The 23245-nt window shown below is 53.0% G+C and overlaps 8 protein-coding genes across 8 annotated transcripts; 3 read left to right on the top strand and 5 right to left on the bottom strand.

Moving 5' to 3' along the window:
• Positions 1-443: 443 nt before the first annotated feature.
• CORC01_02589 (heterokaryon incompatibility protein) lies at positions 444-2312 on the bottom strand (the record flags this gene model as incomplete). Its single annotated transcript, XM_022614239.1, has 1 exon — positions 444-2312. The coding sequence occupies one exon, from the start codon at positions 2310-2312 to the stop codon at positions 444-446; it is 1869 nt and encodes a 622-aa protein (XP_022479152.1).
• A 727-nt stretch (positions 2313-3039) lies between these two features.
• CORC01_02588 (uncharacterized protein) lies at positions 3040-3297 on the bottom strand (the record flags this gene model as incomplete). The annotated part of the gene is made up of 1 exon (XM_022614238.1): positions 3040-3297. The coding sequence occupies one exon, from the start codon at positions 3295-3297 to the stop codon at positions 3040-3042; it is 258 nt and encodes an 85-aa protein (XP_022479151.1).
• Positions 3298-5058: 1761 nt separating this feature from the next.
• On the bottom strand, positions 5059-6872 carry CORC01_02587 (uncharacterized protein; the record flags this gene model as incomplete). Its single annotated transcript, XM_022614237.1, has 3 exons — positions 5059-6095; positions 6152-6559; positions 6662-6872. The coding sequence occupies 3 exons, from the start codon at positions 6870-6872 to the stop codon at positions 5059-5061; spliced, it is 1656 nt and encodes a 551-aa protein (XP_022479150.1).
• Positions 6873-8447: 1575 nt separating this feature from the next.
• On the bottom strand, positions 8448-11110 carry CORC01_02586 (CTP synthase; the record flags this gene model as incomplete). Its single annotated transcript, XM_022614236.1, has 11 exons — positions 8448-8555; positions 8612-9604; positions 9655-9791; positions 9842-9869; positions 9939-9963; positions 10085-10189; positions 10246-10375; positions 10495-10522; positions 10685-10732; positions 10799-10855; positions 11036-11110. 11 exons carry the CDS (start codon positions 11108-11110, stop codon positions 8448-8450), a joined length of 1734 nt encoding a protein of 577 aa, XP_022479149.1.
• A 2749-nt stretch (positions 11111-13859) lies between these two features.
• CORC01_02585 (uncharacterized protein) lies at positions 13860-14120 on the bottom strand (the record flags this gene model as incomplete). Its single annotated transcript, XM_022614235.1, has 1 exon — positions 13860-14120. The coding sequence occupies one exon, from the start codon at positions 14118-14120 to the stop codon at positions 13860-13862; it is 261 nt and encodes an 86-aa protein (XP_022479148.1).
• A 1642-nt stretch (positions 14121-15762) lies between these two features.
• On the top strand, positions 15763-15921 carry CORC01_02584 (uncharacterized protein; the record flags this gene model as incomplete). Its single annotated transcript, XM_022614234.1, has 1 exon — positions 15763-15921. The coding sequence occupies one exon, from the start codon at positions 15763-15765 to the stop codon at positions 15919-15921; it is 159 nt and encodes a 52-aa protein (XP_022479147.1).
• A 1633-nt stretch (positions 15922-17554) lies between these two features.
• CORC01_02583 (uncharacterized protein) lies at positions 17555-18019 on the top strand (the record flags this gene model as incomplete). Its single annotated transcript, XM_022614233.1, has 3 exons — positions 17555-17653; positions 17772-17838; positions 17955-18019. The coding sequence occupies 3 exons, from the start codon at positions 17555-17557 to the stop codon at positions 18017-18019; spliced, it is 231 nt and encodes a 76-aa protein (XP_022479146.1).
• Positions 18020-19430: 1411 nt separating this feature from the next.
• Positions 19431-22700, top strand: CORC01_02582 (arid/bright DNA binding domain-containing protein; the record flags this gene model as incomplete). The annotated part of the gene is made up of 1 exon (XM_022614232.1): positions 19431-22700. The coding sequence occupies one exon, from the start codon at positions 19431-19433 to the stop codon at positions 22698-22700; it is 3270 nt and encodes a 1089-aa protein (XP_022479145.1).
• Positions 22701-23245: the final 545 nt, after the last annotated feature.

Raw genomic sequence — 23245 nt, 5'->3', positions numbered from 1 at the left:
CAACTAGCTTCTTCGCTTTGCTTCTTCTAAAAAATAATGTTTTAAATTTCTCCGTCGCGAGGTAAAATAACTCCACGACGTCTAGGAGGGGTTCGTTGGGATTTCCCCGACTTTATGTGAGTACCTCCGCTTTCCAAAGATCCCTCTCCCACGGCCCGGAAATAAAATTTCGTGGTGTCGACCAATACGCGTGGTCTAAGATCGTGTCGGCCAACAGGTTTCTTCAAACAAAGCTCTTAACACCAAAAATGATGTAATCGCTCGTGTGCAACTCGTTGGGGCACGATACGCAGCCCGGCGGCACAGCACAGCGAGCTCCACCTCGGTAGTTCTCGATTGAGGGGAACTACGCAGGCCTCAAACTATTCGAAGCGGAAATGAGCAGCATCATGATGTTGACCCACGATGTGTTGACAGAACCCTGCGCTCATCATGGTTTGTCTTCAGAGAAGCACAAAGACTTCTTCCTCGCCAAACCTTGCTCGGATCTTTTCGTCGGGTGCCTCTGGCATGAGCGGGTCGATAAAACAATCGCCCAAAAGCAACCATCCGTTGTCAACTTTTCTTAGGGCGAACGGAATCGGACCACCATACAACATCACGACCACATCTCCTTCTCTTGTGCAAGCTGGTGCCAGCCCATAATAACCACTTTTTGTCTCGAACACCCGCCGCTGGTCACAAGCGCGGGACGCTGCAATTCTGAACCGTGAGGCGTTGCCGTCCCAGTGCGCGATATCCAGAGGCTCGAACGTAGAAGACTTTTGGCCAGCAATTTTAAACAGTTTGTGGACGTAGTTGAGGTAGTCTGCGTGAAATCGCTCGCAGTCGTCAGATGATTTGAGCTCGACGCGCTCGTAGCCATCGGTAAGCCCGGCAGTCAGCGTAAGTGCCATCATCGACACCGCCATGAGCGAGTTTTCATACTGAGGGTATCCCGGATAAGAGTTTCTCGAGGAAGCACGGGTCCATAAATCGAGTATTGGGTGAAGTGATGCTGCAGACGTTGTGACATGTTCTCTAAAGTCTCGAACATCGAGAGCGCGGGTAATCCAAGCAATGGTATCGAATCTGACGCCAGACACGGAGACCTTCCCATCCGATGAAGGAGTAAATTCCTTCAGACCTGGCAGACCATGCTTGTCTCCGTCTTTCCAGGCTGTTACGGATAGACTGTCAAGAATGCTGAGAACATCACCACTTACGTCCCACCTTGGTACCCAAGAAGACATTTCGGTCTGCTGATACTCGACTCCGTGTTGGACATAACACAAAGCAGACAATGTTTGACTGCCCCTGACCGCGGTAACCACAACATCAACGTAAACCTCAGCCAAGCTTTTCCGGTAGTCTACGCTAGGGAAAAGTTCAAGGTTCTCTGGGCTCATGAGTCCCAGCAGCCCGTAAACTTTATCCCTCAAGTTCGTGGCATGGTGATCTCGAAAGGCAATCAGAACCTCCAAGAAGGTTGAATCTGAAATCTCGCTTGTGTCGAACATTGCATGCGCATTATCAAATGGCAGACCCTCAATCTCGGGTGGTACATCGTAATCGTTCGCGAGATGCTGCTCACTGAGCCAGGCAGTCGTTACTCCCAACTTGACCCAGTCCAAACATCCAGAACCAACATAGATTCTTGACAAACGGGCCAGGACAATTTCTTGCACGCACCAGACTCGCGTGAACCAAGGTCGAGACAGCAGCCATCCCAGCGCTTCCCAGTCTTCTGATGTCGGTTCTGCCTTGCCCGAACGCTCAGCGACCGCGGTAATGTTCTCAATCGAGACTCCTGCGAGCCCTTCCAGTGCTTGTGTCGCCGGCGTGAAGTGAGCCATACTCAATAACTCAATATTCTTAGCGAGTGCGTGGTCGTTGCAGGCTTGATGAATCGTCTCGATCAGAGACATCGCACGGGAAGCTTGACCCTTGTCATCGAGGCCTAACCAAACGACAACCCTCTTAGCTCGCGAATAGATTTCCCTCATGAGCTGTACCTGCTCGGCCCTCTCATCCATATCGTCCTGGTTAATGCATAGGGCATCTGCCCATATCAACAGCGCTCGGTCCGGACGCCGGAAGTGCCGAAGAGCATCGAAAAGATTCTGAGTAATCGGGACCGTGTATCCCAAGCATTCGATCTCTTGGACTTGTGATGGATCTCCCCAGACATACGACAGCGCTTCGAAAGCTGGAGGGTCGTCGATGCTGACTTCCTGAAGCCCGAGACGCATGGGGCCAGTGTCGGGACCAGGCTGCAGAACCAGGATTCTGATACGCCGGCTTCTCAGCCGACTCACATATATTGAATCCATCTTCGTAGCAGACTAAAGAGCTTTGTGTATTTCTTTCCGAAGCTTGTATGTGTGCAAACCTCTTCCTATGGGTAATACAAGAGAGAATTTCAATCAAGGGTCGTCATGCGGTCACTTGAGATCTTAGTAGGTAGGTGCATGGTTTATGTGGCCACGCTTAGTTGCGGCGAAGGATCTCTTAGCGAGCTTATAAAGCCGCTAAGATAGTGAGTGTGTTTATCAATCCCTAGTGCCCATTTTCTACTTCCAAAGTCACAGGCAGCAACGATATTACCGATGATCACGGCCGTGTTGTAGATATAGTTTTTTTGGCCATCTTCTGCACCTGTAGCTTTAATTCTATGAGGTTGAGTGAGGTTGCCCGTTTGGTAGGTAGGCTAGTAAAATCGCGCGGTCACCAAAACTCCACCGTACGAAACGACGCCAGAAGCAAAAGAAATAGCGGTTGTCGGACTTGAACGACTTGACCATCCCCATCCCTGTAGACAAAAGAATAATCAAATTCTACATCTATGCCTGAATGAGCGTCTTTCCTTCAATGCCAGCCCGGCCGCCATATATACTTTGGACAATCAACTTCTCAAATTTACAGATATGATTGGCCTAATATCGCGGGACCCAACCTATTAGCGGAGTGTTCCAGTATGATATGTACATATGCAGTTGAGTCATTGGTATCGTTAGACTTGCCTTTTATTCTCTCTTCACTTCTGTTAAGCAAGACCATCTATTTGGTGCAGCACTTCCACGATCCGGTACAAGGCGTATCCAACTTCTTTCTCTCACATTGCGGCGAGTTATCCAACTTCTTAACCCACTGGCCAACTCCGCATGACGCCATGAAGTCGCCGCACGTTAAGCCGTTGCTCGACTGTTTGCAGGTGGTCCCAGAGGCTGCGGTCACGACGCGGCAACCATCGCCTCCGGGGAGAGCTGTGACAACAACAGCGAGCGTCAGCGTCGCGAAGACTGAAGAGAATTGCATTTTGATAGCGCTGAAGAAAAGCTTGCTGGGAAAGACGTTGACAGCGGAAAGGTGTTCAGATACGTGACTTGAGAAGCGTTGAGAAATACTTATCGCAAGGCATTTGCAAAGCCAAGGACGTGTGTTCTTTATATACCTGAGAGGGACTTCTAATCATTCTTCTCAGATCACTGTCCTCATTTTGATCGTGGTTTTGGGAACATGAGGAACGGATGGACCATGGAGCTCAAACTATTCTAAAAGGCATACTATGGTATCAGGCCAAAGTTTAACACCCCTATAGATACCGATAGGGCGCGGCCACTGCCATCACCCATCGTCTTTTGACTGGTCCGAGAGCTTCGTTTATAATCGCCCTATAAATTAGCAGCGATTAACTATTTCCCGTATTCTAACTTCTATCTCCTATATATTTGTGAAGCTAGCAGTATATAGGTGCATCAAATACTGGGTTGAGTATAGAAATTAATATATTTAAACGTTTGCTAGTTGTATCAGCTATTTTCTGCTAACGACAAGACTGGGAAGTTCATCCATCCCTGTCTGTGGGTTGGTACCGGGGCAGGGGTTTAAACTTATCCATACCACCATAGTAAATCGCACAGCGGAAAGCGTTCATCTCACATCATTACTTAATACGAGATGGCTGGCTGTGTCAGGCTAAAGCTTGCCGTGCAGCCACGATTCATAGCCAACTTTCTACTCAAAGTATTACGCAAGGCGACGACGCAAGTCTTACTTAATTAGTAGGTATAATCTAAAGGACTAGACGCCTGCGGAACGGGTTCTAGCAACGCGGACTAAGTAAATCCGTCTAGGTCTGACGGAACTATTTGAGCGTCTTCTAGGAACAAGACTGTCCGAGGCTGGTCTTAGCTTGAGATTATGTTAATTCCGAAAGCGAAATTCATATCCTTCCAGCCGCCCAGCATCTACAAAAGGATTCCAATGATTTACTCTCCATTCCAATGACGAGAAGAAGGGGCATAATTGAATCTGGGAAGAGTCTGAGTAATTATTGCACAACTTTAAGGGCCCATTCGAGGACGCTCCTCGAGTATCATATTGATCCAGCAATGGAAAAGAAGCATTCAAGACGATGCCGGAATGGAACTCCAATTCGGCCGCCTAGTCTACGCGCCCAACGGGAACACCTCCGTGGCCTGTATGGGTTGGAAGTTGAGTTGAATGTTGAGATCGGGCTCGCGGCATCAACCTCCCTCTGCCTTTTTATGCTGAATTAATTAATTCGGACTCTTCGTCGCCCTATTGACCGTATATCTTCATCTCCAACCTAGGGCAGAGGTGGGCACTGTTGAGCCCCCTGACTGAGGGGCCATTCCGATACGGAGAAAAAAAGAGCAAACGTGGACTCAAGCCTTGGATCTCTAAAACTCAAAAACGACCGGGGACCACTTGTCTTTCATGTTTGGTGGAGGTTGAGCAGCCTTTACCACTGCGCCAGGGCTTCTCATCGTTACTGAAAGATTCGAGAGAGAAACGACCCATAGACCTGATCGAGGCGCCTCCAGGTACTTGATCTGACCTGAGGGATTAAGCACTAGGCATTCGAAGGTGGTGGAAGCGGCGGAAGGGACAGGCAGTTTGACTTCGAAAGAGCTGAGGACAACCTACTATTACTCTAGGTACCTTCCTGTGAGGAAAACATTGTACCACACTAGGCTTACAATCATGGAGTATTCAAGTCCTTGTCTAAATTGTTCCTTGCGAGCTAGACCATTCGACTGGCACCAGAAACCCTCAAGCATCGTCCTTGATCTTGACACCCAACCCGCTGTCAACAACCACGGTAGTCTTCTGCAAACTCCTCTTCACCGGCTTGGGATCGTTGAAGATCTCCTCGAGCTCCTCCAGCGTGCGCTCCTTCGTCTCCACGCAAGACAAGTACATGAGCCCAAGATGCACAAAATGCAAAACCAAGAAAATCGTATACGTTTTCCAACCAATATGCTTGATCGACACAGAGGTCCCGTACGTGTTGATGAAGCTCGCGATACCCGAGATGAACCCCTTTGCGCCCATCCCCTTGGCGCGGATCTCGTTGTTGAGAATCTCGGCCGGGTACAGCGCCTGCAGCGGCGTCCAGCAGAAGCCCCAAAAGATGCCGTACGAAAAGATCATGGCGATGAAGGCGTACGCCTGGGACGTGGGCACCGACGTACCCTCCGCGATGCTGTGCTCCGCCCTCGCGGCCAGCACGTTGATCGGGATGTAGACCAGGCCCGTGAGCAGGGTGCCCCAGAGGAACAGCGGCCGCCGACCGACCTTGTCGACGAAGAAGGACCCAAAGATGCCGCTGACAAAGGAAATGACGGTGTTGATCCCGTTGAGAAGCAACTGCCGGCTCGAGTCTGTAATGCCCACGCCCCGCACCATGGCCGGCAGATAATACGAGATTACGGCGCCTCCAATAAACTGCGAGAAGACGGCTACCAGCATGATGAGCCACATGCGGTACAGGTTGGGCCGGTTGTTGATCAGGACCTTGTAGTTCCAGTTGTGGTTGTTGAGCTCCTGCTCGGCTTCCAGGGACAGCCGGATCTCGTCGAGCTCGAGCTTCACAAGAGCCGAGTGCGGGTTCCCGTCGCCGTGGTACTTTGTCAGGATCGCCGCCGCGCGGTCGGTGTGGCCCTGCGACCAGAGCCAGCGAGGGCTTTCCGGGAGGAACCAGACGACCGAGACGACAATGGTGGCCGGGAGGAGCTGGATGATATAGGGAATGCGCCAGGCCCAGTCATTGGGGATAAAGTTGGTGCCGTAGCATGTCCATGCAGCCACTAATGCCGGTCAGCTAACCACTATCGACATGATGATCCGAGGAGGCGAGACTCACGATTCGCGCCAATATACCACCCCAGGACATTATACAACCCACCAGCTAACCCCCTCCACGTGGGATACGCAATTTCGACAAGGAACACAGGCGCAGACGTGGCGCACATGGGCGTCCCCGTGCCGACGATGAACCTCCCTATAAAGAACTGCGGAAGCTGGTAGCTGCTCGCTTGCAGGACGGAACCCAGGACGATCATGAACCCGCCGGAGAACATGCAGGCGCGGCGGCCCCAGCGGTCCATGATGTACCCGCACATCAGGCTGCCGACGATATTGCCGACGGTGTAGATGGAGAAGACGGCACCGTTGAGCTCGCCCGTGAGGCCGATTTGGAATCGGGCCTGGAAGGGGTCCATTGCGTTGATGGCGGACATTACGGAGCCGTCGTAGCCGTTCATGATGCCGTCTTTTTTTGGTGATTGGAGAGTCAGCTGTGTGTCCTGCATCTTTCTGTTGCCAATTTCCCCAAACAAAAGAAAGAGAGAGATGCCGGATGTGAAGCACGTACTTAGAACGCAGAGACACATCATCGCGTACAGCGTCATCTGCGACTTTGACCTGAAATTGGGCTTGTCCTTGGCGATGGCATCGGCGAGGGCCACAGACTGGACATTGACTTCTTTTGCATGGCGATGTGTTAGGTTGTTACTCTTTTCATCGTCCAAGGCGGAGGTGGTCGCCTCGATGTGATGCTCTGTCGCCGCATTTTGTTTCTCCATGGCCAATGTTTCTTTTCTCTCTTGCAACAATTTTCCGCAATCCACAAAGCTCGAATGTATGGCTGTGCTGCCAAACCAAGGTTGTAAGTGAGGTCCTCCTCGTCAACTTTTATATCAAGAACTTATGCACCAAATACAGTCGAGCTCCTAGCCGTCGCCGAGACGGCATTTCCTCCACCGAAACAATCCTTTTGGGAACATCTGGCAGTCCAGCTAATGGTCTCTAAGCGAGATGACGCCCCTTGCCATCATCCTTCGTTCCAACAGCCCTCGTGCTTCGCCGCATGCACCCCTCATTCTCATTGCGGGGTGGTGGTGATCTAGACGACCAACAACAAGAGAGACAAAGTCCCACGACCGCGCCAAGGCGGTACTATAAATCGCCGCATCGCGCCGTATTTCTACCACAGAGATGGCGGTATATGAGAATGACTGATGTTTTGAGGAGCGCAGCTGACCATGGCGCGATGCGTCGATATCATACGCAAACAATCACACAAGCGCCGGACCTTCATTGGCTGGAAAAACAATCCATCAAAAGTTGGCATGCAGACGAGAGCGTGTGCATACTTCGGCAGATGCATTGGCAAAACCGGCTCGGCATTCACATGAGTTGTTCCTTCGTAGATCAAACGGCTGCTGCATCTGATATAATGTTGATAATTAAACGACAGGCAGTAGCAAGATTGACCACATCCGGTGTTAAAGTCAGTTCCATCAAAATAGCGGCTTTGTTCGGAGCATTTCTTGAATATCACACTCGGAGAAGGTACTCAAAGCTCCAGCTTCTCGTCTGGAGCTAGACTGAGCTGCTTCCACCAACCTCTCTGGGTCGATCCAGAATCTCTACAGCATTCGTGGGTGCTCGACGGCGCAGCAAAATGTATTCCTCAAGCCAGCACCAAAGCTCAAGAGCCTCGATGAAAGGGGGGAATATATGGTGAGCAGGGCAAGTGCAAGTTTCCTTGGTTTAAGTAGCTTGCCCGAGCCATCTTCAACAGATGTTGCCAAAAAAGTGTAACGAGTTAGAGAACCCACAGCAATGAGCATACAAAATGGACAGAAGGTGGCTTGTATGAATCCAAAGTGAACGAGGGAAAAGGTCCAGTGTATATACTTTGTGAGAGTGAGGGCCACGTGAGAAAGCACGTAGCAGACAGCTTCGATACAAGGCAAGTTTCGCGACAAAAAGCCTCTCGAGATTGAAATTGAGAGCAATTCCCCTTGTATTTGTGACCCAGAATATTCTAATATGCAGATTTTTATCATCTTTTTTGAACAAAACGCCCGCGCCGCCGAGAATGCCGTCTGCCCCAAGAGTCCCCATCTAATAAATCGCGCGTTCAATCATGAGTTGTTTGGTTGGTTCATTTCTGGATAGCCCAATATAATCTCTAGTGCTTGAGGGAAGAAAAAAAAAAAGGATGTTTGCACCTCAAACCATGATACCAGTTGTCTCTCTGATGCCTTGCCTGCCCCTACCATGTCTACTTTGAAATAAACTTTCTCTTATCGTGTATCCATCTTTTCAGGAATAGCGTAAGAAGAAAAAGAATAAAGAGAGGACGAAGATCCTCACACGACGTGCTTGACGCCGTTGGTCTGCTTGGAGGCGGCTAGCTCCTCCTTGATGACCCGGTCGAGGCATCCCGCGCTGGCGGCGACGAAGCCGAGGTAAGGTCTCTGTCCTACTTGTTAATTTCACGCGGGGGATAGGGATTGCGGGGGGAAGGACGTACGCTGGGGTTGAGCACCTTGGACTGGTACTCGGCGTGGAACTGGGTTCCGACAAAGTAGGGGTGGTTCTGGAGCTCAAAGATCTCCATGCGCTCGCCCGTCTCGTCCTTGCCGATGAAGTTCAAGCCGGCCTCGGAGAGCTTCTCGACGAAGGCCGGGTTGGCCTCGTAACGGTGGCGGTGTCTCTCCTCCACCGAGTCGGCCTCACCGTACAGGGCGCGCAGCTTGGACCACTCGCTGCCGGGCTGGAACTCGGTCGGGCGCAGGCCGAGGCGCATGGTGCCGCCGAGCTTGTCGCGGCTGATCTCGGGCATGTAGATGACGACCTTGTTCTCGGCCTGGGCGTCAAACTCCTCGGAGGTGGCGTTGGGGATGCTCAGGAAATCGCGGGCGTACTGGATGATGGCGGTTTGGAAACCGAGGCAGACGCCGAGGAACGGGGTTCCGTTCTCGCGCGCCCACTTTGAGACCTTCATCATACCCTCGGTACCTCTTGTACCGAAGCCACCGGGAACGATGATACCAGAGGCGGTGCACACATCGTGCCACGCCTTGTGGTACTGAGCCTGGTCCGCAGACTTGGCCTGGGCCTCGAGGTGCTCCGCATCAACCCAGCAAATGTTGAGCTTCTTGCGCAGGTGCATCGCCGAGTGCTCCAGGGACTTGACGACTGACAGGTAAGCGTCCTGAGATTTGACGTACTTGCCGACGAGGGCGATATTGATCTCGCCATCGTAAGGGCGGCTGACAACGGAGGCCCAGGTCTTCCACAGCGCCGCACCCTCGGCAATGCGGGACTGGGGGATGGACAGGGCGTCCAGGTTGACGGCCTTGCGCAGCCAGGGGATGAGGTTCTGCTCCTCCAGGAGAAGGGGAACCTGGTAGATGGTGGGCATGTCGCGAACGACGAGGACCTGAGGAATGTCGACTTGGCAGAGAAGGGCAATCTTCTTTATGGTAGCCTCCTCGAGGGGCTGCTCACAACGGCAAGCGATCTAGCGAATCGTTAGCAGTAGAACGGATTACGATAGGCATGGATTCATACCATATCGGGAACCAGGCCGTAGCTGCGGACTGTCTTCACGGCATGCTGTGTGGGCTTCGTCTTCTGCTCGCCGTGAATGGTGGGCACGTAAGAGACGTGGATCTGGATGAAGTTGCCGCTTCCGGCTCTGTGGCGCACTTTCAGGAGTCAGCATCGATCCAATGCCAGAGGATTTCAGAGCACAAACATTGAGTCAATGCCTCGACGTAGGGCATCTAAATGTAGTGTCAGAATGCTTCGAGTGGAGTTTCCGCTTGGCCAAGCTGATCTTTGGAAAAACGTACGCTCTCGATATCACCAACGGTACCTCTGTAGTCACAGATTAGCCTCTGAACCACCGAGTGACATGCACAACGACGGGTTCTCAAATCGTAGAGACCATTTTGAAGGACGCCTTTGTGATTTTGTAGAAGAACCTGGTAAAACGTACCCGAGCTCGATAATGCAGACATCTGGCTCCTCGCCAGAGTTGTCTGTGGGAATCTTGGCAACACGCTCAATCCAGTCCTGAATCGCATCGGTGACGTGGGGAACGCTGTCATCAGTCAGCAAACACGAAGGCATCGGCAGACTTATGAAGGCCAAACATACACTTGAACCGTCTTTCCGAGGTAATCGCCGCGGCGCTCCTTGTCAATGACATGCCTGTACACCTTGCCGGTAGTGATGTTGTGCTCGCCCGTCAGACGGATGTTGAGGTAGCGCTCGTAGTTGCCCAGGTCTGTTTACGAGCCTTGGTGTCAGAGATTTGCGATTGACGTGAACGGCGACAGCTGTTCCCCCGGGGAAGAGGGGGGGAAAGGAAACCATGGGTCAGATGCCGTCCGGAGGTTCACCTACCGAGATCCACCTCCATGCCATCGTGCAACTGATGATGGTCAGCGTTTTCCGTTGAGTCACAATATCAAAGACTGTTCCATGGACCACCAATATCTCTTTTTGGAAGACGAGATACGGGGCGATGGGGGCGAGGCGCTTGCCCCTATTCCCGGGGCCAGGAAGAATCATCTAGGTTTACAGAAGTACGAACCACAAAGCATTCGCCGTGCTCGGCGGGGGCCATAAGACCAGCATCGACCTGCATGTCATCGTCAGTCACCGGGACACGGTTTAAAGGGCCATGTTTAGGGGTGGTTTCACTCACCGACAGGTACGGGTCGATCTTGATGCTAGTGACACGCAGTCCCAGGGTCTTGAGGAGCTATTCAAGAACATACAACTGTCAGCAATGCTGCATCATCGAGGCTGGACGCATTGCATGCATGTGATGACTGTAAAGTGCAAAACACCCCGCCATCCCCAATGGCTTGGGGTAGCAGAGGCCAAGTGTGAAGTCACAGCCCGCAGATAAGGAAATTTTAACAGGGGTTCGGATACACACCAGACCCGTGGAAGAGGCGATGATGCCCTTGCCCACTCCAGAGATGACACCGCCTGAGACGAGAACGTAACGCATGATGGCTGATTTTTTCGACAGGAAGTCAAAAAGGGTATGTGTCGGTCGTATACGTTCAAGATGGGCGAGGTTGTCTGGTGGCGTTCAACTCTTGTTTGGCAGAATGGAGGGGAGGGAAGAAAGAGAGTCAAGAATGAAAGGCGGGACGCGACGCGGTCGGAGGTAAAGAAATTTTTGGTTATCGATAACGCATGACAGACAGACGGTGCACATCAGCGCCTGCCTACGCCCTTTACCTCTAACTAGGTACCGTAGCGACCGGGCTTGCGCTTCGATTACAGCGGAGGGCAACGAGCAACAGCGGGGTGGTGATCCGTGCATCGTGTAAAGTGGATTTGAGCCACACCTCGATGAGCAATGAGGCTTGCTCACGTGCCACACACCGAGTTGACGCTGGGCTTCCCGTCTTTTAAGCCACGGGTATCTTGAATGAGCTCATGTAGACTCGCCGTGAGAATTCTTGGGGCCACAACTAGAGCTTGTTCCTTGTTCGAGAACTCAGTCATGGTCTCCAAAGCTTTCACGATAACTTGATGCCAAATTTTTTCACTTTTACCCGGGCACACATCTGGTATGGATTTGTTCAAAGCATTTCAACTCGCCCTAAGATTGACAAAACAGTATAAGCCATCGTTTATGACCACGGCAAAAATCTCGCTCTGGACGAGATATCTGCGCGACGATATAGACTGAGATGCAACATGAGTATTAATGCTGGTATCAGCACTGTAACCGACAATTTTTGATGGACGACAAGCTGCAGTCCACAACAGCTTCGTTGTCCCCCAGCCTCGACATTCCTCGATCATAGGTAGGCGCTCTGAGCAACGGAAAAGACCTAGGAAGGTAATAAATTCGATGATTGAGTTGAGCTATTTTACATCATTTAGTTGAAACTTAAGGAATAAGTTAACAACGGGCGACACAAACTCTTGTCTGAGGTGGGGGGTGAATCATGGTCCGGGGCACTTTACCTATCGTCTTGTGACACTATCTGCAAGTGTGTACCACGATGATCTCTTGGAGAAAGAGTGAATATGTGGGAAAGAAGGTCTATGATTCTTCGCTGAGATTGAACGCAGAGCTTGGTATTCCATGTTCGGTCAGATTGACATTTGGAGACTCGAAGATTACTACCAATACTCTTTTACATCCGAATGTATTGTCAAAGTAGCACAAGCCGTGGAAGCAAATCTTAATGCTGCGAATCAAAACTTTTCTATTCTTGAGGGCTATTTCGCAAGGCATGTCAGATTGTTAGTATCTACACAGTCACACAGTGTAGGGGCATCAGGGGATAAGCAGCAGAACCAACAGCAAACATCGGGCATCCAGATTGGCGGCGCGCCATCGAAGGCCTGTGCCCCACAGAAGAAGTGGAGCCGGCGTTTGCGCTAGACAATTTCCGTTCGAACCAGCCCGATGCAGATTGGCCACAGGGCAGATGGATGTGCAGGGCTGGGAAAGGGACAGTAACACAGGGGTGACATGGCGGGGACGGAGGACAGGAAGACAGGAGGTCAGGACGCTCGTGCAGGGCAACGACTCGACGAACTCTGCTCATCGTCTCTGTGATGCCATGCAAGTGTTGCTAGCTCCAGAAGCAAACTCAGTTCCCCATTGCGTCGTACAGCGTGTTCCGGCCCGACATGAGGAGGGAAATCTGCAATCTCGCACCGATTCTTAGCCCACCCCGCAAAGGAGGTTAATTCGTATTGGTCGCTCTCTACAGTTCCTCAGGCCTTCCAGTAAAGGTAGGGCAGCCGCTGAAAATTTCATGACAACATGCGAAGTCCTGCTGGTCGGTTGGAGCATGTGTTGGCTCCGTATTTGCTTCATGTGGCTCGTGAAGCCGGCTGGCTGTTCGTCTAAAGCTGTAGCACGAAAGACTTGCAGACTCAGAAGAGAAGAAAACCAGAACGCATGGCACGACTCTCCACGCTGGCGATGGTATTTCCGACGAAGAGACCAGCATGAGCTCCGACAAATAGACGGTGGCATCGTAAGGGTTTCCTCATGTGTAGGGAACGGAGGTGGGCAGAGATAGACCATGGCTGGCGGGCGCGAAAGCTTTGGCGTTGGCTTCGCTGGCCCGATTTAGGTATCGAGGGAGGGAAGATGGATGCTTGAATGGAAGAATGGTGCGCCCTTTCTTGGGCAGATCTACATCCACCAGGAGACGACCGTGATTATCCGTACGGCGAACTGTTTCAAGATTGCTCAAAACTTCAAAGCTTTCCTTGCCTTTTGACGAGAGAGGGATGAGGAGTTATCCCGATTCCCCATGACGTTCTCAGCAGTCCCTTGACTCCGGCATTGACTGCCTCGGGGTTGGTGAGGGGTGTTTGGCGAGATGGCGGACACTAAGGTATGAATACGTGAATGGCGGGCCACCCATGCAGTCCGGCATCTTGGGTGCTTGGCCCTGACAACAAGGGTGTCCAAGGGTGGGGAGAAACGGGAACCATCGAGGCGTAAACGGTGAGTCTGAATCGGTTCGAGCGGTGAAGCCAACGCAATATGCAATACGCAATGCGGCCGCAATAGCAATTGCACTGGCTGAGGTGGGAATGGATATTCCAAAGTTCTTCTTCCTGATGTGGGAAGTCCAGGATCGACTAGAGGCACAGTTGGCAGGGATTCGTCCTGATCCAGCAAAGCAGGGTCGATGAGAGGTAAGCGCTGATGGTTTCTCCCTCTTGTGTTGGGTTTGTGCTGCGTGCGTATCCACGTCTCGTCTCTCGTCCCATCATCTCCCGGATGGGGCCGATGCTGGGCTTGGTGACATCCATGAATGGTGACAACCTTGGTCCTCCATCCTGAGGCACGGCAATGTAAATTGGAACGATGGCCGAGGAGCGTTCAAGTCATGGGAATCCAGGCAGATGAAGGTGCTCTTGCGCGAAGCAGCACATCCATTCCATCGAGTTGGCGGCAATGAGACAGGAAAAGGGGATAAAAAGGTTATTATTGCGCATATTGAGAAGAGACGAGGATCCGAAGCTACCATCCTTGAGAGGCGTGGCAGAGACAAGATGCGCCAGCCCGGGCCCAGCAGCCAACGTGCCAACCAACCAGCAGCCATACAGCCAGCGTGGCAAAGGCAAGCCGCAAAGCCGTGCGTTTGATCGGGATTTAGATTGGATTGTATCTGTCCTGTGGGTTGGGTTGGGTTGGAAAGGGCGCGAGATTGAGGAACGGCGGGGAAGAAAGGCCGGAGTAGGCGACGAGATGAGATGAGGCAGGAATTTGCATTTTGCTACTCGAGGGGTGTGTGTTTCTCGCAATAACGTAAAACGGGGAAAAGGGGGCACGCCGCACGCCGCACGCCGCACGCGTGGTTCTCCACGAGTAGGTCAACCAGAACTGGGCCCTCCATTGCAATTAGTTCGTAAGGTGTCCGTAAGGTAAGGTATCCGTAGACCTTCCAGGTTGCCAGAAAGATGGAAAACCCGCGGATGGCATGATTCAGATGGTGGGTGCAAGGAGACGATCGGAGGCTATTGACGGGTGCGTACCTTACAAGGACCGGATGAGGCGTCTATCAGAATGGGGGAGGAGGTGATGGTGGCTGATTTCCGAGGCTTCCTTCCCCCTCCCTCCCCCTCCCAGCTCGACGTCAACCTCATTCCCACGGGAAAGGTGCAGCTGAAGGGCTAAGGTACGAACAACTTTTCTTTACCTTGCGTTGACACTTTTTACTCGAGGAAAGTCAGTTGGGTATTTCCAGCTTTACCTTATTGCTTACCCTTTCGCTCACCTTATCTTGCGCAGCCTACCTTCCTCACCTTGGGTAGGTAGGTACTAGGTAGGTAGAAGTTCCTTGTTCCTTGGGAGGGCAGGCACCTTCCATTGCCTTTTCAGTCGGGACAAAGGTAACCGTTCCTTCCTCGTTCCTCCCAGCACCCGCTTGACATGGCCGCAACTTCCTCAGCCCAACTTCATTCCCGCTTTCCACCTCATGCTACCTTACTAGGTACCGTGGCTTAAGCAGGTGTCAAGATGCCACAATTTATAAAGGCAAAGGAAAGAGTCACGGATGGGGTGGAAGAGCAAGATTCAACCGTCCCCAAGGTCAGCGAGGCAGGAAGGGCCATTCTTGTCGTCGGGGGAAGGGGGGGTCTGCCGCTTTGCAGCTGTCCGGCACTAATGTACTTTATGAGGCAGGGACGAGCAAGCACTGTAATGGGACCGCACTGGCAGGACAGAACCAGAACCAGGACCAGCACCAGCACCAGCACCAGCAGGGAGGTACCTCCGTCATGTACTTTATTCACATAAATCGCCCAACCTGCCCCCGTTCCCTTTCCTCCTCTTCTGACCTTTCCCTCACTTCTCTGCTGCTTCCCTTCCTGCTGTCCATCGTCTGATTTCAATGGCATGGCCCTTCTTTGCAGTCTTCGTTTCTGCTCTTTCGCGGCCCTTCACGCCGTTCATACCGGCATTTGCTGATCTGGAAACGGTAGCCCCTCCTAAGCCTTCACCACCGTTTTCCCACCGTCGGGGTCTTGTAAGTCCTAACAGTTGGATCGAATCACAGCAAAACGGCACATTCGACCTCGAAAAAGTGACCGACTTGGCCAGAAAAACGAAAAGGACGCGAATCCGACCGAGTGAGGGAAATTTGGGCAAGCCTCGCTCTCACCAAAAGCATGCCGATTCAGCAAAGGACGCAGAGGGCAGACTCCCTCCCACAAAGGGTCGAAACAGTCATGGCCTGTCTGGGGCCACTCGACGGACGGGGTCGACCGGGGTGCTTGGCCGTATCTGGACCGAGTGGGCGAGAATCTCCAACCCGGCGATTACGATGAATGGCCAGGTCTTCTGGCTTCATTCTGTAAGGTAGCCAACACAGCTCCTTCTCCTTTTGACGGGCCGCAAAAACATCAAGCCAAAAAATGGCGAGAAAACCCGGACAATTTGGACCCCAATCGACCCGAAAACCCAAGCACCGCCGCGACACAGAACAGCAAACTATCGAGCGCAGGCACGAGCAAAAAGTCTTCCAGGACCAGCCAAGCGGGCCATGACCGTAACGGGGCCGGCACGGGGCCAGGCCAAACCACGCCAGACATGGGATCCCGCCAAAGAAATGACGAAACAACCCTGAGAGCAGCCTGGACCCTACCGCAACCGCTACCGCTACCTACCTTACCGTGGCACCATGTCAGTCAAGATTTTCAATACCTCGTCTGCCACTGTGTAAATGCCAACTGGAGACCGCCGCAAATGTCGAGCAATTCTTTTCTTGCATCTGCCGACTAGCCAAAGAGCGGCAATGAACAAGGCCACTGTCGTCCATAGTGACAACCGTGTAACGAGGCCAGTCTGATGACCGCAGCCATGGCTGCCCGACCACCACTTGCGCCGGGGTTGAGAGATTCGGACGGGGATGGATGGCCGCTTCGACCTGAGCCATGTCACTGGGAAGGATGCACCTTTACCGCATTAGCTTCTTTGGGGCTTCACTGGCGGGGCATCCTGCAGCAATTAACCATGGACAACGAACGACAGCGGCAGTTCCTACTCTGGATGCACCATTTATTACTCGAACGACAACGTTGACATTGCGCGCCAATTCGTCTACTTTTTCCTTTCCTCAGCTTGTTTGCTTCCTACAGTTAGCAATCCATGCAGCCTCGACTTTTCTCTGCTATCTGTACGAGGCAAGGCCATCCCCACTTACAACAGACGCCGCCGAGTTCTCACACCCCCTACAGATGTGGTGGTGAAAGGGAAACTCACAATCACGCGCAGTCAGAGATTGACGTGCGACGTAGTACGCCTTGCTAACCTTGACTGCCTTGGCACCGGGTCACGTTGGGTCTGCCACATCTTCGTTTCTTCGTTCACGCACCGCCGTACTCGCCGGCCTGCAATTTATCGATCTGGTCTCCATGGTATTACATTCCTGTACGACGTCAGCAACACCTAACGGTGTAAGCGCATTTTCTCTTGTGTGACGGATCTTCACCTATCGTCTTCCCATCCGGGAAGCTAACATTACCTACTATCTGATATTGCTGAGTTCACAGAATGCCGTCGCTAGCCCCTTATCGAATGGCGAGCATTTCCGACCCTTGTTCCTATCTCATCCTCTGGCGATCTGAGCGGACTGTCCAGTTGAGGCGAGCTTGCCCGTGGACGGCGATACCGACTTTCGAAAAAAAAAAAAAAGCCTAGGACAGGACAGCTCAACAGTCCTATGTTTTTGATCAACCTATGGCATTGGTCTATACATCATCACGTGGCCACTTTTCCAAGCGGAAACCATTGCACTCGAGATCCACCCAACGCCATTGCGATGTTGGAGGCGAAGGAAGGCAACACCAGCCCTGGTCTGGTATCTCTGAATGCCAAGAAGTCTTGGAACAAGTTTCGAGGATTATGAACAGGTATCGTGGAGGCAGGAAACTACGACGAGTTCCCCTTGCCGCTCTGCTGATGCTGGAAACGATGGTGAATGGAGGGCGGGACTTGAACAAGGCCGCACGGCACTATCTCGGATTGGTGGCTCACACAGGGAGAAAAGAGACGTTCACCGTGAGTGGCAACTCGCGATGGGGACCAGCGCAGATGATTTAGGGGACCATGGCATCGAAATGCTCACTGAAAGTTGACACCCGACGAAGGAGTGTGACATCGACAACAACGGCTTTAGTTCGCGAGCCCGATGCAGGATGAGCAGCATTTCTGCCAGAGGCGAGCGAGGTGGGGCGACATGGGAAGTGAGTGAGAGTAATACACAGACGATAGGAGGTGGACACCAATCTGGTAGTATCTGGTGGGAAAACACTCGACTTTACTAACAGAAGACGTTGACTTCTGATCTTTTGTTTAACAGAAGCGTCTAATTGGCTCCTCGGCAGACTCCGGACCAAGGGTTCCACCGAGTTCAAATCGCGCTAGTCCATGAATGGAAGAGAATCGCGTCGGCGGATGAAACCAACGGAGCACCAGCACAGCCCCCCCGACTCTTTGCTTGTTTGACGAGACTGGGACTTGACAGACACGGCAGCACCAGGAGGACGGACAGGACACTCTCACTCGCTCGCATTCGCAGCTCAGTTCACAGTTCCACAGTTTGCAGTTCATCCACACTCCCTTTCCAAACCACGACTCCCAGCTCATCAGTGTTCCAAGCTGCAGCAGTCTGCCTCTGATTCGGGACGCCGCCGCCGCCAACAAAGCTGCTTTCTGTCGTCGCTTTTTGAGCAGCATCTCTTAGGTAAGACCAGTCGCCTCTCTATCTCTCTCATTCTCTTCTCAGCCTTTCTGTTGTACTGTCGCTGGCCGCTTGCCACCCCCCATCGCTTTTGCTTTGAGGCTTTCTGCTTGTTCTGCTGTCTGTCCTGGTCTGCCCCGACCCGAAGCTGTACTGCCTCCCTCCGCCGCCGCCCCGAAAGTCGTACCCTTTTTTCCCCTTTCCCAATCCTCGCACCCCCATCCCGATCACCCCGGGCCGCCGATAGAGTTGTAAGTCCTGTTTCGATCATCTCGTGACCTTTATTTGATGCGATGAGATCTCCTTTTTGATGGTTTGGTACCTGCCGACGTGGTTGCCGATGCCTGTGGTTGTGCGAGTTCGCGATCCTGGGCACTCTGCATGTTTCGCATCGCCTCTGCCTTTTTTTTTTTTGGCCCTTTTCCCCCTTTTGCTACTACCTTACCTTGTGTTCCTTGCGCGCTTCCCAGCCCGTATCTGGCTAGTCACTTGCGATTAATCTAAGCTTACAAGACGCTTCCTCTTCTTCGTCTGTCTCATGGATCTCGGGGTCGCTCTTGGCTTGGCTGTGTTGCGTTTCTCGACTCATGCTCCCTCTGCCTTGCCCAGAATTTTTTTTTCCCCCTTTGCCTTCCCTGGGCGCCGCCGCCTTCCTTCGCAGTCCCTTCACAGTCTCTCCACTCCAGCCTCACCCCAAAGGCCCAACCAGCTGCCACAGACTGCAGTCACTCGTGGTCGACTCAGGCCCCTACTGAGGAAAGGACCGGGCTGTCCCCCCCAAACCGGCGCCAGTCGTGCCCAGCCTAGCGCACCTCAGCCAAAAGCGGCTGGCTCCACTGCTGATTTCCCAAACACCTGCGACTCGTCCGCTCGCTCGTTTCCCCCAGCACCACCACGCACCACGCACCACGCACCACGTCCAATCCACCACACACAACCGCGACGCGCGACAAGTCTGCATCGCGACAAGCCGCTGCCGTGTCACTCCCCATCTCATCAATTTGCTGCTCCATTTCAATGGCCCTTGGCTTATTTCGCTGCAGTCGCTGATTTTCCCAGTAATCGCTCGATGGGTCGCGCGAGCCGACCTCAACCATGAGCACCTGGATGAACGAGGCCGCGGTCCCCAACCACAATGGCAACGGCTTCCCACACATGAACGATCCCAACGCGGCCGGAGCCATGATGGACCCCTCCGCCTTCATGGGCAGCCCTGCCCATTTCAATCCGGCCCAGTTTGCCAATCCTCAACAAGCCCAGCAGGCCCAGCAACAACAGGTTCAGCAGCAACAGCAGATGGCTGCCATGCAAAATGGCCAAATGCGCAACGCCTCTCCGTCATCCTTCCAGAATCCCGCCTATCAAACAAACCCCGTTATTCCATCGAAACGACCTCGCCCTCGCGAAGACAGCCTCGCCGGCTCACCGCGACAAAATCCCGGCATGTTGCCGACTTCGCGCTCCGAAACGCCCCAGACCTTCCCGGGCTACCAACCCGGTATGCCCCAACAGGCGCAAGGTCAACCCTCGCCGTATCCCCATCTCCAAGCCAACGGCTCTGCGAACGCGACACCATCACCCATCATGGCTAACCAGTTACGACCTGGAAGCGTGCCGCAGCGGGTCGCGACGGCGTCACCACACCCGTTCTCACCCGGTGCGCAACAATTTGCGCCTCAAGCATCACCAAACCCCTCCGAACACAGCACACCACAACCCAACCACTTTATGCAGCAAAACATGCCCAATATGCCACAGGGCTATAACCCAAACTTCAACCCTTCGCCCTCCCCCGCGCGACCCTCCCCTAACCCGAATGCGATGGCGGGCTCTGGCATGATGCCTCAGCAGATGGGACAGATGCCCCAGCAAATGGGTCAGATGCCGAACCAGATGTTACCCCCCAACATGCAACCGCGGAATGCCATGGAACACCAACAGATGGCAGCTTACCAGGCGCGTCTGCAGAAACAGTTGCAACAAGGGACGATGCAGGGAATGCAGAATATGCAAAATATGCAAAACATGCAAATGGCTGCCCAGATGCAGGCTCAGAACATGGCGCAAGGGCGTGGGATGATGCCGAAGCAACCCATGCAGATGCCCAACGGCCAAATGCCCCCGGGCGGCATGAGACCCCAACCCCAGCAGCGACAGATGCCTCGAACTGATCCAGAGCAGTTCATGAAGAGCCTGACCACTTTCATGACCGCCAAGGGCCAACAGCTCGACGCGAATCCGGTCATCGGCAACCGGCCCGTCAATCTCTTGACATTATTCCAAGCCGTGCAAAGCAAAGGGGGTTACAAGCCTACAACCGCTAGTAATCAGTGGCCTCACGTTTCCAACAACATTGGATTTCACCCGGGCCAGATCCCTCAAGCGCCTCAGGTGTTGAAAGAGATATACGAAAGGAATCTGCTCAGGTTTGAGGAGGCGTGGGTTGCGCAGCAAAGTCGGCAACGCATGATGCAACAACAGCAGCAGCAGCAAGCCATGCCAAATCAGCCAATGCCCCCTGGGGCTCAGCCTCAGACAACACCCACAAAGCAGATGTCTCCGCAAGGGCCGATGCCACCCCAGCAGCAGCAAATGATGCAGCCTGGCCAACAGCCACTGCCGCCTCAAGCCCAAACTCCCGTTAAGCAAGGGTCTTTCAGTGGCCAGCCTCCGTCCGTGAACGGTTTTCAAACACCTCAAGCTCCGGGGCCACATACGCCAGCGAGTGCGCAGCAAGGTCATGCTCGGAACAGCTTGTCTCGCAGTGTAGAGCCGACCCCGGGCCATCCTCAAGGCTTTCCTGCAGCTTCTCCGGCGTCCGTCAAGGGTGGGGGACTACCCATGCCGGCGCCTCCTGGACTGGACCAAAACCCCATGGCAGCTTCAATCAAGCCTCGTATGTTGCGGCTAGCCCAAGAATCGGACGAGTACACGCCCAGCGCTCGCCCTCTGGAGACCTATGGCGGTATCAACATCCGTGCTTTCGATCTGAAGGGCCTGGAGCTCCAGGGCTTGAAGCCCGACATTCCACCACAATACGAACTTGGATATGTAGATTTGCATGCTCTCACACGAAGCTTGGAGTCTGGAATCCACGGCGAAATACGGCTTGCTCTTGACACCCTCGCCACTGTCACTGCCACCCAACACCAGGCCTTGCATATTCACCTCAAGTATTGCGAAGAGCTCATTGAAGCACTGCTGGAATGTGCCGAGGACCAGTTGGACTTGCTTGTCGAAAACACGGAAGAGGCCTCCTCAGACATTCAGCTGACTCCCTACGAGGACGTAGCTCGTGCCTGCTGGACCGATAAAATGGGCGTGAAGGAGCTGCCCAAGTTCGGATCCCCCGAGTACGAACTTGACCGTGCTGTCGACCGATTTTCCTGCGTCATCACTATTCTACGCAATCTTTCCTTCCCAGAAGCTTCAAACGAGAACCACCTGGTCCTCGGCGACGAGCTGGTCATCAAGTTCCTCTGCGCCGTTATAAGATACCTTGGCACGAGGACCATGTTGTTCCGGACAAGTGCAAACACTCTGGAGTTTATGAAAGACGCCATCATCCTCCTCTCCAACATTGCAGGCGCAGTCGAGATTCCTGGCCGTGAGCAGGCCCTGTGTCTTTTGCACTTTCTGTTAGCATTCGCACCAGCACCTGGACCGGCCGTCGTGGACAATAAGCTCTACTTCCCACCCTACCAACCTGGGGTTCATACATACACTTTCCACGCCGTTGATGCGCTGGCTAGGTTCCTGGCTCGTGACGAGCCGAATAGGACGCATTACAAGACGCTCTTTGCCATGGAAGCCAACAGTAGTCCGCCATACGACTTGTTGACGCGCTCATTTGCTCTGGCTACCACGGTCATACCCATCCAGTCACCAGAATCCATCGTCGCGCACATCGAGGTTCCTGAAAAGTTCTTCAGGCTCGTTGAAGACCGGAAGCCTTGGCTGATGCAGGGTCTCCTGGCTACAGATATCATCGCATCTCTCGCACCCGGATATGAGACAGGGGTTGCGAAATCATGGTTATCTAGTGGCAATGGGTTCGCTCAATCTCTTTACCACTTTGTACAAGTGCTTGGGGCTCAATTCGAGCAGCCATGGCAAACGCGGAGTGGTCAAGGTGACCCCGCAGGCCGAGACACTGGGCTGGTTTACATCGCAACTTCTGGCATCTCAACCCTTCGGAGGTTGGCAGAGAAGGCACGGGATCCCAACGACCCCAACTCGTTAGTCCCCGCGGACTCATTGCCGTCCGAAGAAAGCCTTTTCAAGATGATGCTGATGCGATCCCCCGAATGGACAAAGGACGGGGTGATGAGAAATCTTGCTGCGTATGCCTCGCTGGAGTCATAGGCATCGCTATGACTTTGGCATGTATGGATTAAAGTAGGAGTTGATTAAAAGAAAGATCCAAAGTGAGGGTTTCTTTACCGGGCGGACTTGACGATGGGCCGAAGAATAGACCGAAGCTGGGTATCTGCACCTGAAGAGGCGTGTAAAGTTATACATGGCGCGGATTGTACAAGTGTTGTAACCAAAAAGACTTTTGGCGAGTTGACGGGATTTTACTGGGAGCATGGAGCCAGGCTGCTTGGTCAATGGGCCGTCTTTCATAGGTGTATAAATGACGCGGAAATGCAAGAATACCTCAAAGATCATATTTAAACGCAACTGGTACCAAAGACGTGACATGTGAGGATCTCGATTTTGTGGCTGTAAGGCTTCGGCATGGGTTTTCTCCATTGAATCTTGTTGGTCACAACGCTTTGGATATGACATGTGCGAAGAGTCCTTAGTGAACCTATGCTCTCTTGAGAGCTAGTAGTACATTGCCACATGTGTAAATGAATGGCGCGGTATTGTACCAAACATTTCAGTCCGTGCCCTCAGAATAGAAC

Source organism: Colletotrichum orchidophilum, assembly GCF_001831195.1.
Source record: "Colletotrichum orchidophilum strain IMI 309357 chromosome Unknown Scaffold_15.1, whole genome shotgun sequence".
Lineage (NCBI taxonomy): Eukaryota > Fungi > Ascomycota > Sordariomycetes > Glomerellales > Glomerellaceae > Colletotrichum > Colletotrichum orchidophilum.
The sequence above is the reverse complement of the archived record's forward strand: the minus strand, read 5'-3'. Positions and strand labels throughout refer to the sequence as shown.